This window comes from Leptonychotes weddellii, chromosome 14 (assembly GCF_054177405.1).
Source record: "Leptonychotes weddellii isolate Sample4059 chromosome 14, ASM5417740v2, whole genome shotgun sequence".
Taxonomy (NCBI): Eukaryota; Metazoa; Chordata; class Mammalia; order Carnivora; family Phocidae; genus Leptonychotes; species Leptonychotes weddellii.
In genome coordinates this window covers 37,961,105-37,978,197 of record NC_138382.1, presented here as the reverse complement: position 1 = coordinate 37,978,197, position 17,093 = coordinate 37,961,105, and the positions used below count along the sequence as shown (strand labels likewise).

The 17,093-nt window shown below is 41.0% G+C and overlaps 1 protein-coding gene across 6 annotated transcripts in view; it reads right to left on the bottom strand.

Moving 5' to 3' along the window:
- FOCAD (focadhesin) overlaps positions 1 to 17,093 on the bottom strand; it is a 305,106-nt gene that overhangs the window by 60,852 nt on the left and 227,161 nt on the right. For all 6 annotated transcript variants that reach the window (XR_014140004.1, XM_081803024.1, XM_081803027.1 and 3 more), the window contains 4 exons: positions 13,639 to 13,683; positions 8,959 to 9,067; positions 5,411 to 5,527; positions 2,607 to 2,845 (listed from right to left, as the gene is read on the bottom strand). Coding sequence is in view for 5 of the 6 variants with exons in the window: in XM_081803024.1 (XP_081659150.1) it covers positions 2,607 to 2,845; positions 5,411 to 5,527; positions 8,959 to 9,067; positions 13,639 to 13,683 (510 nt within the window). In the remaining variant the exon portion in view is untranslated. The remainder of the gene's footprint in view (positions 1 to 2,606; positions 2,846 to 5,410; positions 5,528 to 8,958; positions 9,068 to 13,638; positions 13,684 to 17,093) is intronic.

Sequence of the window (17,093 nt, the reverse complement as noted above, 5' to 3'; positions counted from 1 at the left end):
TAAAAGAAAACTTAAAAGTGGTTCTATGGCTGTTTTTTCAGGCAGTTGTGGGCTTCATCACCAACACTTGACTGTTAAGGGGATCCTAACATGTCAACTGTCATGCTGCTCCCTCGGACCATGCTCAGTGGAATGCAGCCCCAGGAATGCCAACCAGCCACAGGACACTTTAAAAAATGTCTTCCCAAACCAAGAATATAGTGGTTTTGCCTGAGGTGAAGGATTACATTTTGCAGTGAGCGCGCGCGCACACACACACAGTTTAAATAGCTTTGACTAAGTCCTATTATAGTTGTTCTCTGGAGTAAAATATACTTAACTATTCTAAACAAATGCTGAAGAGATCCGACTAGTATCCTCTGGGAGTTATGACAGAAGCAAGCTCGGGAATAGTAACGCTTTTCTGAATAAATTCTAGACTGGAATTGAAATTCAGGCGACTTTTTCATAAGCCATGGCAAAAAAATGGATTGTCATGACTCTCTTCTACAAGGTGATTTTTCATTCTTGAGCCCAACATACTGTCCTAATCCTGTACCCCTGAGGGGGTCATGCCGGGCCATTTACTGGATGTCACTGACTATTCAGAGTCAACAGCCCTCAAAATGATGAACTTAATTTTAGAAAAATGGAAACTTCCTCCAAAAATGTCATTCTCTAGTGACATTGTCATTGTCTAGTAAAATACTCACCAGCACCAAAAGGCAAACATTTCAGATTCCTCTGCTCCGAGAAATTAGGAAGGTGGGAACCGTGAATAACTACACTGGTAGCTAGAATGCTCAAGACACTGGCCAAAAGAGGAAGCATGCTGTCCAAACAGATCATTAGAGCAAAGTGAACATTTGCACTGATTCTGAGGGCATTTGGCCTTGGAAAGAGCTGCCTGGTTTCCTTCCCCAGGCTCTCCTGCGGGTGCAAAGTCAAGTGAGAGAGAGACAGGGGCGGAAGGTAATCTAGGAACTGGGATGAATCCTTCAGGTTTCTCCAGGTAGCATGATTAAATTAACTGCAAGTGCAAGCTTGTCAAGCCCTAAAACCAGCAGCCTCTCATCCTAAACTAAGGAAGAGGGTAACCAGAGCCAAGATAGGATGAAATGAGTTGCCTGGAATTAAACTGCCATGGCTCATTTTTAGTTGTAAAACGCGCGGCTTGAAAGATACTGAAGAAAGAGCATGAACACAGATGGTGACGAAATTGCCATTTGTAGCAATAGTAGCAAAGGGGGAAAAAATCACTTTCAAGTTTTAAGTCTTGAAAAAACATGTTACGTTCTGTCACACACACGAGATATGTAACAGTCAATTCACATGCAAAGGGCAGCCTTTTGTTCATGTCCAGAACCAGGCCTATAAATATGAATGCTGGTCAACAGAACAAAACGAACATTCTAGAAACGTTTTCATTTATGATCACAAAGATGAAGCCAATCGTCCCAATCATCTGACAGATGTTTCCAAGAGCTGAAAATGATCATCTGACAGTATTTCCCTAGATCAATAGCAGTTCTCATAAAGGTTTCACATAATGGTGTTTGCACAAAGCTATGTAAATTACAAATGCAAACTTAACCACCGGTTTCAAACTGAAATCTAAATATAGCATAATGTCATCCAGTTTACCCACATCGCCACCGTCTCCTGGCTTCAGACAGACCGTTAATTTCTGCCAACCAGGGGAGTTTAAGGACATGGAACGTCACAACAGGATGCCTCTCCCAACTATCCTATTTCCAGTGTGGGGGGAAAATGGGGCTGAATTCCAAGTCAGTGCACATCTAAATATTCATGATATTCAAATATTCATGTTGTACCACACACTGCAATCAACCTGGGTATATAAAATTCTAAGACTTGTTACAAAATAAAGAATAAATAGGACGGACAACACAACCAAAGTAGATTCATGCACAAGAAAACTTTCCCATCTAGTGGAATTTTCCACCTGGGTCTTTGATACTCAGCTCCATTCAAGGGTAAAGCTAGCAGTCCAAAACTGAGCAAATGGAATAAAGCACACAGTATAATATGCACAGATTAAGACTCTTTAAGGATTATAAAAATGTAGCCAGGGCACAGGATAAAAGCAATCTTTAAAACTGGGTACATAGAGTTCTTAGGTGATCCAGGTGATTCCCAGCGCCCTCAGGCAGCAGGGATATTCCAATTTTTTCCTCCCATTTTATAGTGATATCAATAATCAACAATTATTTTCACCCTTGGAAGCCAGGGGAAAAAGCAGCTTTTTATTTTTAGCACCACGAGATTACACTTTTCCTCATATCTCACATATGAGGATACACATATCCTCATATCCATTACATGGATTTTTCCAGGGTTTTCAGCTAAGCATGGAATGATGTTAGAGTCACCATCACCTTCATGAGAGCAACCCTAAAAATACCCTAATATCTTTGTGATGGCATTTTGGAAAGACAGATGCCCTCACAAAGGAGAAGAAAGGGTCAGACCTGCCCATTTCAAAAAGTTTAGCAACCACATTATCGCTCGGACAGAATGTTCGGGAACGTGTGTGCCCGCGCATCACATCCTCTGCCTACATCATCACAAAGACAAAAATGGAAGAGTATTTTCATGAACCATACCTGAGTTTCTCCTCACACAAGCGCGAGAGAAACATCCCCAAAGCAAGGCCCATGTGGATCTGCACGGCTTGAGACTCATCAGCTCTTGGTTTCCCAGGTAACCTGGCAGTCAGCATGTTTAGGATTTCCTCAACCTTCTCTTTGCAAGAAATCATGAAAACTGGCACGAGGAGAGACAAAGCCGTGGCGGCAGTGGAGCGGGCAATCGCGCTAGCTGTGTTTTCACCAGAATAGGATTTCTAGGACATGCCAAAGGAAGAAAACAGGGGTTGGCCTTTGGTTTTAAAACACAAAGGGAGCAGACCTATCACAGAAGCACCACACAACAGGATCAGCGGCTCTGAGATCCACCCCCGCCAATCAAAAACATCGTTTAAAAAAAAAAAAATCGATTTTTGTGTTTGTCTCGGTAGGTTCCCTTTATACTCTTCCTTCCTGAAACAATTTGCTACTAAACAGTTGATTAATATCCTTTTAAATTTGGGGGATGGGGGGAAGTGTCTTCTTTTAAAGGGTGTGAATTCCCTCACTATAAAGCCTGAAAAAAAGTCAGTGTTTTGAAAGCCCACGTGTGTTTATGATTAAAAAACAAAAAAACAAAGAAACCCACCAAACCCCTAAGTGAAGTTACCCAAGCTTGGAGAAACCACCAAGCTGTACTATAGATGTCCAGAAAGCCAGTTTTCCAGGAGAGAAAGAGAGCGTGTGTGCGGTGGGTGGGGGGCGGGTTGTTACAGTTTAGTACGAAGGAAGAAGTGCAAGTTTAGCACAGGGACCTATTGGCAGATCTCCCAAAATTTTTGGTGGGAACGCTTCCCAGTAGATGGATTATTTCCTACAGGGGGTTAATTCCTTTTAATTAAAAAGGAAGTTGAAATCCTAAAAGCCTCTGGTTACAAAGCAATAACCAGCTATTCAAAACGAAATGGAGAGCTCTATATGCCCTTTCCTATATGTAATTATGGGAAAAGAAATGAATAACAGCCCTAATAAAATGGCAGGGCAGCTGAGTATGAACAGCTTCTGCAAGAATCCCATGTTAGGGAGCTCCAACAGACATTATATACATTTATAAATATGTCTCAAGTGGGGAAGGAAGGCTGTTTATCATTCTGCCACTATTATCCACTTCAAATTTTCAGACACGTCATAAAGGCTGTTCTGTCCCTCGCAACCAAAGCACATTAAAAAGTGCGTTTAATTCTGTACCCATTTGCTCTCTAAGCTTTAGTACTTCAAACAAAATCAAACATGTGCTAAGGTATTCTTTAAGTTAACATAGCATTATTGTAATGACAGTACTATTCAAAATGACCCAGCTGATCCAACACTGGAAGTCAAGAAAGTGATTTTCGAATCAGGGCTTCTTTGAAGAAGTAGAATAGTGCAAAAATCACAAAGGTAAGAGGCAACCCTGAGCTGGCTACTAAGGAGATTATTTTTATTCGTTTGCAAGAACTAAGCAGCGCGATTAGAAATCTCATAGAATATCCTGTCCTGGTGAATATCTGAACCAGAGCGCTATTGCAAAGACCTCGATATAAACTAGTTTTTCGTCCAAAATTAAAGGAATAAGAACACTTCTAACAGCAAACAAATGGATCATAACGCAACGATTTCTTTGAGGAAAATCTACCTTCCAATTTAATTCTATATTATCTACAAGCCATTTGTTTGTCCCCAAGTACAGTTAAAAATCCTAGTTCCAGACCCTAAGGCCCAGATGAATACGTACCAGGTCCTCCCAAAAGCAGGAGGACAGAGGCACGCAGAACGCTGTACAGAGAAGACAAAGTAATGGAGTTTCGGGCTCAATTCATGATCTTAGCAACAGTTCACAACCTGTGCTATATTTTTATTCAAATCGACTATAATCCTCCAACACTCAGCTGATTGTCCCATGATCACTATAATTCCCTAAGCAGTGGAGAGTGATAAGGCAGAACCAAAATAATTCTGGGCAGATGCAGAAATAAAGCATGCACCACAGCCAATGAAGGGGAAATAAAACCTAAACAAAAAAAGTGTGTTTTCACTTTGTTTCAAATCTTAGGATATTAGCATGAAGAAAAAGAGTGACTAAGTGACAGGTGCTTTTTTATGAGCAACAACAATATTCCTTGATATGTATAGAGTATTTCACAGTTTTCAAAACACTTTCCTACAAGTTATATCATGTGATCCTTGCAAATCTTTTATAAAGTTGGCAAAGCATTAATCTTTACCTTCACTGTACAGGTAAGGAAAATAAAATGATGGGTTAAGTATCAGGTCAACAGTCACAAAACCAGTAAGGGGTGGAGCTGGGACTACAATCGTTACAGATAATATTGTTCAATTGCCTCATTTTACACGTAAGGAAACAAAGGTCAAAAGAGATTATGTGAACTGCCCATGGTCACATATCCTGGAATTAAAAAAAAAAACTACGAGTAGAAACTCAGGGACCCCAATCTTTAACCAATGTTTATTTCACTACAACTGTAGCTCTTGCCTCTGACTACACATGGGAATAATCTAGAGACCTTTTAAAATACTGATAATGCCCAGGCCCTTCCCTAAGTAATTAAATCAGAGGAGAGGCCTACAGGTCAGTATTTATTTTTTCTATCTATAGAAAGATCTTATATATATACATGTGCTTGCACGCACACACATACACTTCAAGTTCCTCAGGTGATTCCAACGTAAAGCTAAGACTGAGTAATCACACTATGGTATGGCTTTCATGTGAACAACTAATATGAGTAGCCTCAACCCTTGACTTTTCCCATCATTTTTAAAATTTTATTTCTCAGACTTACATAATAAAAGGAGGAGAAAAGTTGTCCTCTGGGTTGGTAATGGCTATCCACAATGACCAGGAGAGTATCAGACACCATGGAAACCCACTCCTTCATTGAAAGGAAATTAGGCTGAACCTGCAGATGAAGAAAAACATGAAGTGAGGGGCAGCTGGGTGGCTCAGTCAGTTAAGTGTCCAGACTCTTGATTTTGGCTCAGGTCATGATCTCGGGGTCCTGGGATCTAGCCCCACATCATCAGGCTCAGCACTTGGCAGAGAGTCGGCTTGAGGATCCTCTATCCCTCCCCCTCTACCCCTTCCCCTGCTCGTTTTCTCTCTCTCTCTCAAATAAATAAATCTTAAAAAAAAAAAAAAAAAAAAGGAATAACATGAAATGATAATGGAAAAAAAAATAAAACTTAAATATTATTTCTAGATCCGGGGCACAAACCCCTTCTGTATTAAAGAGTAAAGCGCTACGACCAAAGAGTAACTTCACCCGTCAGGACTTTAGGAGGCAGATAGATATTTGATAAATACACATCCTCAACCTGTGCCCCAAAAGGAATAGGATTTACCTTTTATACAAGACAAGCAGAGGTGAGAGGACAGGGGCTGCAAAACAGACCGTGTCTGAGAGCTCTCCGCTGCCCACCTGTGTTTAGTGAGGGTGACGGGGGGGTTAAAGGAGAGATGTGCAGAGAAAGAAACTCAAAATGTCTCATTTCTATGACTTCCCATTTCACAAAAGAGGCAATAAAGCAGCCTACAAAATTCTCATCACCATTTTTAGCATTTCTGCTTACTATCACCATAGATTTATCACTCTGAATCATCACAATGTGTGCCTAGCTAATTAGGTATGAAAGCATAAATGATCTTCAGTTGGAAAAAGAAAAGGAAAGAGAATGCAAAAAACAACAACAACAACAACAACAACATGGTGCGCCTGGGTGGCTCAGTCGTTAAGCGTCTGCCTTCGGCTCAGGTCATGATCCCAGGATCCTGGGATCAAGCCCTGCATCGGGCTCCCTTCTCTGTGGGAAGCCTGCTTCTCCCTCTCCCACTCCCCCTGCTTGTGTTCCCTCTCTCGCTATGTCTCTCTGTCAAATAATAAATAAAATCTTTAAAAAACAACAACAATAAAACCCAACTCATTAAAAAGAGACCTTAGTTTTAAAAATCATTCATGGGGCGCCTGGGTGGCTCAGTTGTTAAGCGTCTGCCTTTGGCTCTGATCATGATCCCAGGATCCTGGGATTGAGCCCCACATCGGGGCTACCTGCTTGGCGGGAAGCCTGCTTCTCCCTCTCCCACTCCCCCTGCTTGTGTTCCCTCCCTAGCTGTCTCTCTCTCTGTCAAATAAAAAATCTTTAAAAAAAAATAAAAATAAAATAAAAATCATTCATGACTATAGATGTCAAAAGCATCTGGGGGCGCCTGGGTGGCTCAGTCGTTAAGCGTCTGCCTTAGACTTGGGTCATGATCCCAGGGTCCTGGGATTGAGCCCCACATTGGGCTCCCTGCTTGGTGGGAAGCCTGCTTCTCCCTCTCCCACTCCCCTTGCTTGTGTTCCTGCTCTATCTCTTTTTCTGTCAAATAATTAAATAAAAATCTTAAAAAAAAAAAAAGTATCCATACACTCACAGGGTCACACTCAGGTGGTGCAAACGACAAAGGTCAACGCAGTGGTAAGCATCCTTGGAATTAATGCCTTGACTCAAAGAAGGCCTTCTTCCTAGGATCTTTGGTTGTTAGTCATATGCAGATTTCAAATAAAGTTTGAAAACCTCAACGTTAATCAAATAATGAGGTCTTGAGTTTGTACTGAATAACAACCAAAGACAAAGTGATGAAGAATAAAAGCAGAGTCCCATCTTTGGGTTGTGTGGCTTCTCGATGTTTTGTGTAGTTATCTGTTACAGCACAGAACAAAAGAGTGGGGAAATAAAGAAGAATAAGATTGCCTGGAACTCAAACTCAGAGCTAGACCCCTGGTTATCACTGGGGCAAATCACCTGCAAGTCTGCCCAAAATCAGGGATCCTAGAAAGGCACATTAACTTTTTCGGTCATAGATTCTACTTAGCATGTTGTCTCTGCTAAAGAACTTCATGGCTCTTTCAAGGATGTAAAACATCTTTCTCATCATTAAAGTAAGATTCTGCAGTTAAAGTTAAAATTTCCTATGGTAACTACACTTTTATGCTTCATGGAATAATTGCTTGGCCCCTTTCCTTTCCCCAAAGGTAATATACATTTGTACCTTTTGCCCACACAGCCTCTATTCTCTTGTTTATTGGTAATGGCACCCTTTGGAGAATTCCCTCCTCCATGATTTGAAGCTTGCTTAAATGCTCAATGAAGCCACCCATCCGACCTGCCCAAGGGGTGGGCACGAGACCCATGGGACCCTAAATCTTGAATGACAAGCACACCACACGACCAGAGCTGATCCATCCCAGGCATGGTAGTCTGCTGTGATGTGTGATGGTTCTCCTAACACTTCCTGTCCCTAATGCTCTTCCCCAAACCCAGTTTTAAACTTTGCCTTCAATTCCATGGGCTTCCGGATGCCATATCCTTCCGCTTTTTTATTTAGATGAGAGTTGGTTCCTTTGCTTGCAACCAAAAAACTCCATCATGAAAAAGGAGTACAGATGGCCCAGAAGACACACTGAGGGAACAGAGACAGGCTGAATAGCATTGAATAAAGCCTGGTTTTTGCAGCAAGAAGTCAGATGATGGTTACTCTTACTGAGTGCTTAGTATCTCCCAACTGTCAAGCTCTACATATATTCATTCATTTGATCCTCCCAGCAATCCTGTCTGGTGAGTACCTTTATCCCCACTTTACAGATGGGGGAACAGGCTTTGCAATGGGAACTTACCAACAATAGGCCACAGAGCTAGTGAGTTGCAAGTATTGGGATTTAAATACAGGACTCTCCTACTCCAAAGCCTATGTTTTTTAACCACTCAGCTATATTGTCTCCAGATAATGACAGCTACTAGATAATAGGGCTTAAAAGAAGAATAAATCCATGCCTTTTTATTTTGACAGATATGAATTATCTGAAAAAGTACATTGGAAATGAACATTGGCCAGCTCGCTACATGTTTAATTAAGAAATAAATGCCTTGCAAAAATGAATAGGCACTTTGTCATTGACATCTACAATTAAAATGCAAAGTACAATTTTTTTTCAGTCAGTAAACACTACTTATTTATCATTTTTTGACAGCATTGTTCACTTTCAGTAAGCCTAGTTAACCTCCTAAGATTGGTTACCACTGATGTAATCACAAAAAGACAACCCCTGTTGCATAAAATTGGTACCTTCAAATGGAAATGACCACTTAACTGTGATGGAGAAAACAAAACAGAAGAGCAGCAAGGAAAAGTGTCTGCGGAGCCCCTCAAGCTCGCCGTGTGAAGACCCAACAAGTAGCAGAAGTCGGTGCTGCCCCAGGCACGGGCTCTAACCTCGTAAACTCAGGGCCAGGCTTAAAGAGGCTTCTCACTTTTCAAACGTTGCCCAACTGGTTCAAATCGCCCTTAACTCACCTCCGGGACCCCCTCCGAGTCTGAAGAGAGACTGGCTTCGTGTTTGGATACGATGACAGCGAGGCTGCTTAAGGCTAACAGTGCGTTGCCCTTGACCACTGGGCTCTCCCTGTTGAAAAAGAAAAAAATTCCAAGAGAGGATTTGGGGGCATTAACCGGGAGAAGAGAAGGCATTATTACAGAGAAGGCAGACGAGGTCAAAAAGCACTTCCATTCCTTCACACAGCTTCATCCACACACGTCTGCTTGTGCCCTGATGTCTTCTCCTTCTTCTGACGCTAGCGTGGATTTCTCTCTCCTCATGTGGGTATGGTCTTTAGACCTTGGGGGTGTGTGTGTGTCTGTGTGTGTCCTACAAGTCTAAGCCCATATATCTAAGTTCTTTCTTTCTAAAGTTTTTATTTCATCGTTGGACGCAGCATTAAGTAAGCGATATCTTTCCGTGTCATCTTTGGCAATATAAATTTATCGATTTGTGCTAAAAAATACAAGCGGAGACAGTTGCGTGAGTAAGCACAGTAGAATGCAAGTGGCCTCTGGCTTTTCTCAGGCACTGGTGTGTGGAAGCAGCTTCCAGTGAGCCACTTCAGGCAGCATGCTTTACCAGCAACCTGCCACACTGGTTATTATAATCATTATCATTATTAGCCTCCCCTTCTTTCCCTCGAGATGTCAAAGCCAGCAACCTTAAAGCGGTTTGTGATATAACTTAGAGACCCTAGGTAAGGTGCAAAAAAAAAAAGGCCTGTTTTTAAACTATCTGGATGGACAGTTGCCCTCCCATATTATCCAAATGGTGGTTTTTCTATTAATAGCAACAAAATCCTAAATGTGACTTCTGGATTTAGTATCAAGAAAACTGAACCTTTTTAAATATACTTACCACCTGAAAATGAACATTTAATATTATTCCATTATTCCAATGTGATTCTATAGAAGAAAATCTTCAGTGCGACACTGATGAGATGTTCTTGGCTGGCCCACCTCCATCATAATAGAACACCCAAGCCCTCGGATGGTTCCATTCTGTCCTGGTTGGGGGTTCCCACAAATACAGAGACTGTTTCCCAAAACCTGGACTTGAGACCTGAACATGAACCTGTGGATACGTGCTAGAATGGCTCCTGCTCACCCCAGTACAGGAATGGAACAGATCTGTGGGGTGGGGAGACTTCCAGCCCCGCTCCCCGGGACCTCCAGTCCCAGGCCACGGTCATGTCAGAACCTGTGAGTTATGGGTATTCAAAGGTGAGTATACACACACATTATTGCATTTTTGCTTCCATCGGGTAAGAATGGGATTCAGGACTTGCCATGATCAAGTTCCACCATCTACCTATTCATGGAATCCCTTCTGCCTTCTCGCTCTCCCACCTTGGGGTGGTTAAACTCAGTGAAGGCTTGCTCTGCGAACTTGCTCATTCTGTTCACTTCTGCTTAATTCATTCCTCTATGAGGACTGCCACAATTTGGTAACACAACAATCTTTATATTGGGGGGCGGGGTGAGAGGAGAAAACAGGAGGAAGACCTGAAGGCTAAGCAGATGCCTTCAACCTAGGTTTTGCTAGAGTTTTGCAGTGAGGATCACTGGGATATAGATAATAATAAAACACCAGGAAGCAGGGCAAGGTCTGGGCATTCTGATGCACCAGAGCCCTAACATCACTTAACAAAACCAAAATTGAATCTTCTATTTCTAATATGATCTCTTTCCTTTAGCTGAGAATATCCTGAAGCCTGTCCTGCTACAAAATGACCACGAATCCCTAAAGTTACATTAAAAAAGAAAAGTTTCAAATTCTCAGTGATCTGACAATTTGATCCCTGGGTTTTTTTTTTTTTTTTACCCTATAGAAAAACTCAGATTGTCACCAGAAATCGGGTATCAAATAATTTAAAACAAGGATATTAGACAAGATGACATGAAAAGTCCTTTTGTAACCCTGAATTCCGGGAGAACATTTAGCCTCCGTTTCAACACAGAGACCCCAAGTGATTTTGTTTCAGAAGTTTCACTGGTCCTGACATTCCGGAACACATATTGTTCTTGTAAAATGGAGAAAAATGTATTTAAAGTCAGTAGTAATTAGACCTTTGCTTGCAGACTAAATGCATATTTGGACATTAATCTTTGAATAGAAAAAAGTATGTCACAGTCCACACAGTGAATGCTCGGGCCAAGCTACACACTTCCCAAAGGTGCTGTGACGAGCTCTTGGTCAACTTTGCATTCCCTGCATGCCTAGCACAGTGATTTATGGAGGGGAGACACTTGATACGTATTTAGTGAAACAAATTCACGGAGGAGCTTGCCAGGTGAAAATCTACAACCAGTTCAGCAAAAACCCATCAGCTTGTGGATCAAATAACTATCCCCTACCAGTTGGGCAGTACTAACTAATTTGCATAATAACATGTCAGCATCAGTACAGTGTTTACCTAGGCAACACCACTAGCATTTTAATTAAACTGTCCTTTGGAACAAACTGATGCCATCAACCTAATTAAAAAGCGCAGGGAAGGATGAGCTACAATGATGCTTTCTTAGGGACAAAGTATACATTACATATTAGTAAAGTGACCCAGTCCTTTGGGGATTTTCATCTTCGGATTCAGATCTATTTCATTAATAACGATGAAAATAAACTTACATCAATCATCAAGGTTTATCTGTGTTCTGATTCTCCCTTAGCCTTATCCTACCCTTGATGCTTTAAAACTGCTCTTAAATGAGCAAATCAGTCTAATCCTGTCACTGGTGTTTTACTTCCTGCATTTAACTTACGGCTCAGAACAAAGTCAGTCTTACAATGGTTCCAACCAGCCTGTGTTAGCCATGATCCAAGAAAGGGAAGGCTAAGCTGGCAGCAGGTGGGGGGGGGGGGGGGGGGGAGGGGGGGTCCTCCCATGGTTGGAGGAAGCCGGTGGGAAAAAGTAAAGAGAGGGCAGCAGAGTGATTTTTTTCTCCCCCTGCACTATCATTAATCTCTCAGCCTCCGAACCTCACTTGCTGTCATATACCTACTATTGTCAGCATTGCTTTAATAAGATAAGGTCTATAAAATACTTGGAAATTTTTGATGAAAAGGTTTAGCACCATGAGAACATGAATTATTTTTATTCCCTACCACTGAGAATGTGAACACGCTCTTCTTAGGTATTAGTCATGAAACGATGCTTTGCAAATCTGAAGATTAAAATCTTGTTGAAATAAAATTTTAGAATGGAAAATGCAAAAGCTACTAGAGAGGCAAAATTATAGTCTAATAGAAAGCTGCTAGATTCTTCAGCGTTCACGTTTTTTTGCTGCAAATGTCAGAGCGCTGTTTTTAACAGGATATAAGTAGGCTACATAATGGAACAAACTATGAAAGGTAAAGGTCAAAGACAGCCGCCGACCCAGCACCCCCTCCCCTCCAATATGCAGCTGAGCGCTCCCCCACTGTGTCTGCAATTCACCAAACTGGATAAGCAGACACAAATGAGTCCCTAGCGAAGCCTCTCTGTACTTTAGTTTTCATTTTGTCAACATATATGTCAACAGATATTTCCCAGGGCCTCCCACAGAACTGAGTGCAGGGGAGGATTACCACCTTTATCTCCCTTTATTCAGAAGACACGAGGCTGAGTAGTGATCATGTACTGTGATCAGACTTCACAGTTATGTGCCTACTTAAGAAATTACTGGTAGAAAGCGAACTCTAAGGTAGATCATGTTCTTTGGTGTTTTTTTTGTTTTGTTTTGTTTTTTAAGGTCAAACCTATTTAGCCATGGAAGGTTCTGGGACATGATAGGGATAAACTATACTGCAATTAAATATGTCTAGATAATGTGGACACATGAAATCCCCTAGGTCAAAGGTCAATCCATGTTATTTGGTGGATAAGAAAAAAGGAAGTCCTACAGAAAGGGCAGCAGCTAAAGGTGATGGTGAAAGGGAGAAGCGGCACTAACAGACATGTAACTTACTGCCAGAAACAATTACTCAGCTTGTTAGCAAAGGAACCTGAAGAGATTGTTCCCAGCAAGTTCATTAGGGTATAATTTTCTGTTGAGAGTTGGCTTAAGATAAATAAAAAGCCTCAAGGTGGTAATACTCGTTATTTTTGTTAAAACAACCATAAGGATATGATTGAAACTGCCATTTTCATGGGACTTCATGCTCGTTTTGGGTATTTAAAAATTGAATTTTTAGATACCCTGGACCCCGTAACACAAAGGGAATGAAAGGAAGTACTACTCTAATTTATTTCCTGGCTCACAGTTGAGATTTAATAACCTATTTGTAGAACCCACATAATTCACATTAGCAAGAATTTCTCCTTCCCTCAGCAGCCCCCAACCCCGCCGCAAACCAAATGAGAATCCTTTAAATCTAAGTCAAAGCACGGGGCACTTTGTTAGGTGTACAACAAGGGCATGACCTCCGTGACTCTTGATGTCGAAGTCATGTTTGTATTGATTCCTCTGTATTCTCACAAAAAGACGTTACCTTAAGAATTAACAGGAGAAAGGACAACAACTGATTTTTTAAAAAAATAATGAAAAAAATCCTTTAAAATCCTTAAAGTTAGGACATACCCTAAAGGGAGAAATGGTATGCACTTGCCAGGAAAAACAAAACAAAACAAAAAACATTTAAAGAAAATTTTTGGTAAACGAATAAATGGATCTTACTTGGCCGCCGCCTTGGTGATCTCCTCAGTCAACATGTCTCGGACCCTGCAATAAAGATTGAAAATAGGTGCAGGAATTGATGTTGGAATAAGAACTCCATCTTTCTGCTTACCCGTCAATTAATAAAAACCTCTGGCAATGACTCCAGATCCTAAAACTCTATATGTGGAATTTTAGTGTTAGGTGAAAAACCTGAAATAGGAGCTTTCCTTCAAGGACTTTCCCCTGCCTATTCCTTAGGTCACTTCCTGGAGGCGGGGAAGGAGGGGACTGTAACTGAGGAGGGACACATAGGCAGTGTTATGATGGTGTCACCTCTTAAACTGAGTGGTGGCTACACAGGTGTCCTTTATGTTTTATTTTATTCTGCTATGGGCTAAATGTTTGTGTTCCTCCAAAATTCATATGTTAAAATCTAAACACCCCATGTAGAGTTTTTGGAGGTGAGGCCTTGGGGAGGTCATGAGGGTGGAGCACTCCTGAGTGGGATGAGTGGGATGGGTGCCCTTGTAAGAAGAGACAAAATGCTTGCTTTCCGTCCTGTGAAGATACAAGGAGAAGGCGGCCACTCGCACACCAGGAAGCAGACCCTCCCCAGCACATCTCCTGGCACCTCGATCTGGATTTCCCAGCCTCCAGAAGCATGAGAAACAAATTTCTGTTGTTTAAGCCATCCATCCAGTCTAGGGTATTTTAGCTATAGCAGCCTAAACTAAGACATTCTCTGGTGTTTTGCAGAAGAGCTCACTAAAATAGCAATTTCCTATGTCCAAATTATAGATAACGGAATCGTCACTATGTACGTATAGAAAATAAAATTTAAAATGGTTATAGAATCACTCTGGAGCCGAAAGAAAGTAATTACACGTGTGGATTGGAAGATAGCATACATACTCAATTCAAATATTCACCAGATAAAATTTCTTTTCAACATAAAAGCCTGAGTTCAAGAACAACCATGGACTGCCCTATTTACATTTTTGAAGAAGAAGCAATCATGGGTATTTTCACTATACACTTCAAGTTTCATAAGCTCAAACTTTTTATAAATATAAAATTTTTACAAATATGTTATAGCTGTATTATTTTCATTGGAATACTAAAGAATCTTAGCAATCAGCACTCTCTGAGAATGACTCGATCTTCAGAGCCAAGTTTTTTGTTTTCTTTTTTTTAAGATTTTATTTATTTATTTGAGAGAGAGAATGGGGGGGAGGGTCAAAGGGAGAAGCAGACTCCCTGCTGAGCAGGGAGCCCGATGAGGGACTAGATCCCGGGACTCCAGGATCATGACCTGAGCTGAAGGCAGTCGCTTAACTGACTGAGCCACCCAGGCGCCCCAGAGCCAAGTTTTTGAAACAGTTGCAAACACTGCTCCTACAGACCATAAACTTGCATTCCTATAAAACTATTTGACAATAAATTTCTCTAAAATGTATTGTCCTATCTCAGTCTTCCTAAATGGACTACAGTGCATTCAATGCGTTTTTTTTTTTTACTGGTCAGTGTGGATATTTACAAATGATGACCTGCCTATAGTTCTATGCTGGGGCAAACCTTCTACATGTGGGCTAGTTCCCGCCTCTTACCTACCGGCTTCTGTCTGCTGCACCACCAACTGCTCCTTCTCTACCTGTGTAACTCCCCCTAGCAGGTGGACACACTGTAATATCTACCATCTTCAAAGAAGAAAAAACTCTCCAGCGATTGCCCCATTTCACTGCTTCTCATACATCAGAACTCATTTAAAATAGTTCATCTCCTTCTACTCTTTCTAGACCCTTCTATAATCTGGCTTTTGTCCCCCAGCTCCACCAAAACAGCTCCTGTCATGGCCGCCAAGGACTTCCAAGAGGCCAAGTCTTTCCCGATTCTCAGTCTCCACCTTTTGCAGCCTTATAGCAGCCTTTGACACAATTGGTTTCTCCTTTCTCAAAACACTTTCTTGCCTCGGTGTTTCAGATTCCATTCTTTCTTGGTTTTCTTCCCACATCACTGACCACTGCTTTTCCCTGTGCTTTACTGGTTCCCTCTTCATTTGCCCCATGTCTAACTGTTGAACTGCTCTGGGCTCTGTCCTCTGACCTTTTCTTTATCTTTACTTACTCCTTAGGTGATCTTATCCAGCATCATGATTTTAAATGCAGTTGATATGTTGGTAATTCCCAAATTTATATTTTCAGCCCTGATCTCATCTCCAAACTCTACACTCATATTGTCAATGACCTACGTGATATCTCTAAATTGGAGGTCTAATTAGCAAGTCCCAAACCTGATTCCTACCCTACACAGGCCTGGTTTTCTATTGTCTTACCCAACTCAGTAAATGGGAAGTTCATACTTTTAGTTATTCACAGTCAAAATCTTGGAGTTATCCTGGATGCCCATCTTTCTGTCACACATTCTTCATTCTATCTCTCTCTCTATTTTGGAGAATACAGCCAATATACATACCCTACCCTACCAAATGATCATTTTTAGAAGATGAACCTCAAATTATATGTAAAAGAGAATCACAAAGAGGAAGCAAAATTCAAATTCTTAACCTCTAATCTTAAATTCCATGTCCTAATGTTTTAAACTGTGTTGCTATTTTGAAAGTTAATCTAGAAAATGCAATTTAGAATAGAATTACTTAAACATACATACATGCACACACCTTCTGCTTTTCTACAAATGCCAAGCAGTAAACAAAAACCTAAACTTCAGTAAGCTTTGAATAGATTTTTAGATTTAAGAAACCTGGTGGCTACAGGCAAAGCAATTTAGATTCTAGGCACTTTACCTAGATTTAGGTTGCTGCCACATTAATCTGACAAGGTATTCTTCCTAACCCATGTAACAATTTAAATTGCTTTCAATGTGCCAGCATTTACACATTTCTAGCTAATACAGTGGGAATTCACCTGGGGACATCTGCCAAAAAAATTAAAACCCTGATGCCTTAAAGGTACTCCTAATAATGAAGATGTCTTGGCAGGGGGTGGGGAACACAGGAGTAGAGTAGAGGGGTATTCCTTGATTAAATGGAAGTTGTTAGGAAGGCAATGTATTGAGTGAGAAAACAGAATTTTTCCTTTGAAAGCATATGAAATAATCCGTTACAAGGGGGAAAAGGGAAAAGCAACCCATTTTTGCGCTGCTTTAGAAAACCATTTTAAAAATTATTAAAATTCATTGAATAAAGCTCTACTTGTTAGACCTGGAAAATCCTATTCAGGCTCTTCACCTTCAGGCATGTATATAAGTTAAAATTCCCCACATAAACCTTTATTTTTATTTTATTTTATTTTATTATGTTATGTTAATCACCATACATTACATCATTAGTTTTGATTCATTGTTTGCGTATAACACCCAGTGCTCCATTCAGTACGTGCCCTCTTTAATACCCATCACCAGGCTAACCCATCCCCCTACCCCCCTCCCCTCTAGAACCCTCAGTTTGTTTCTCA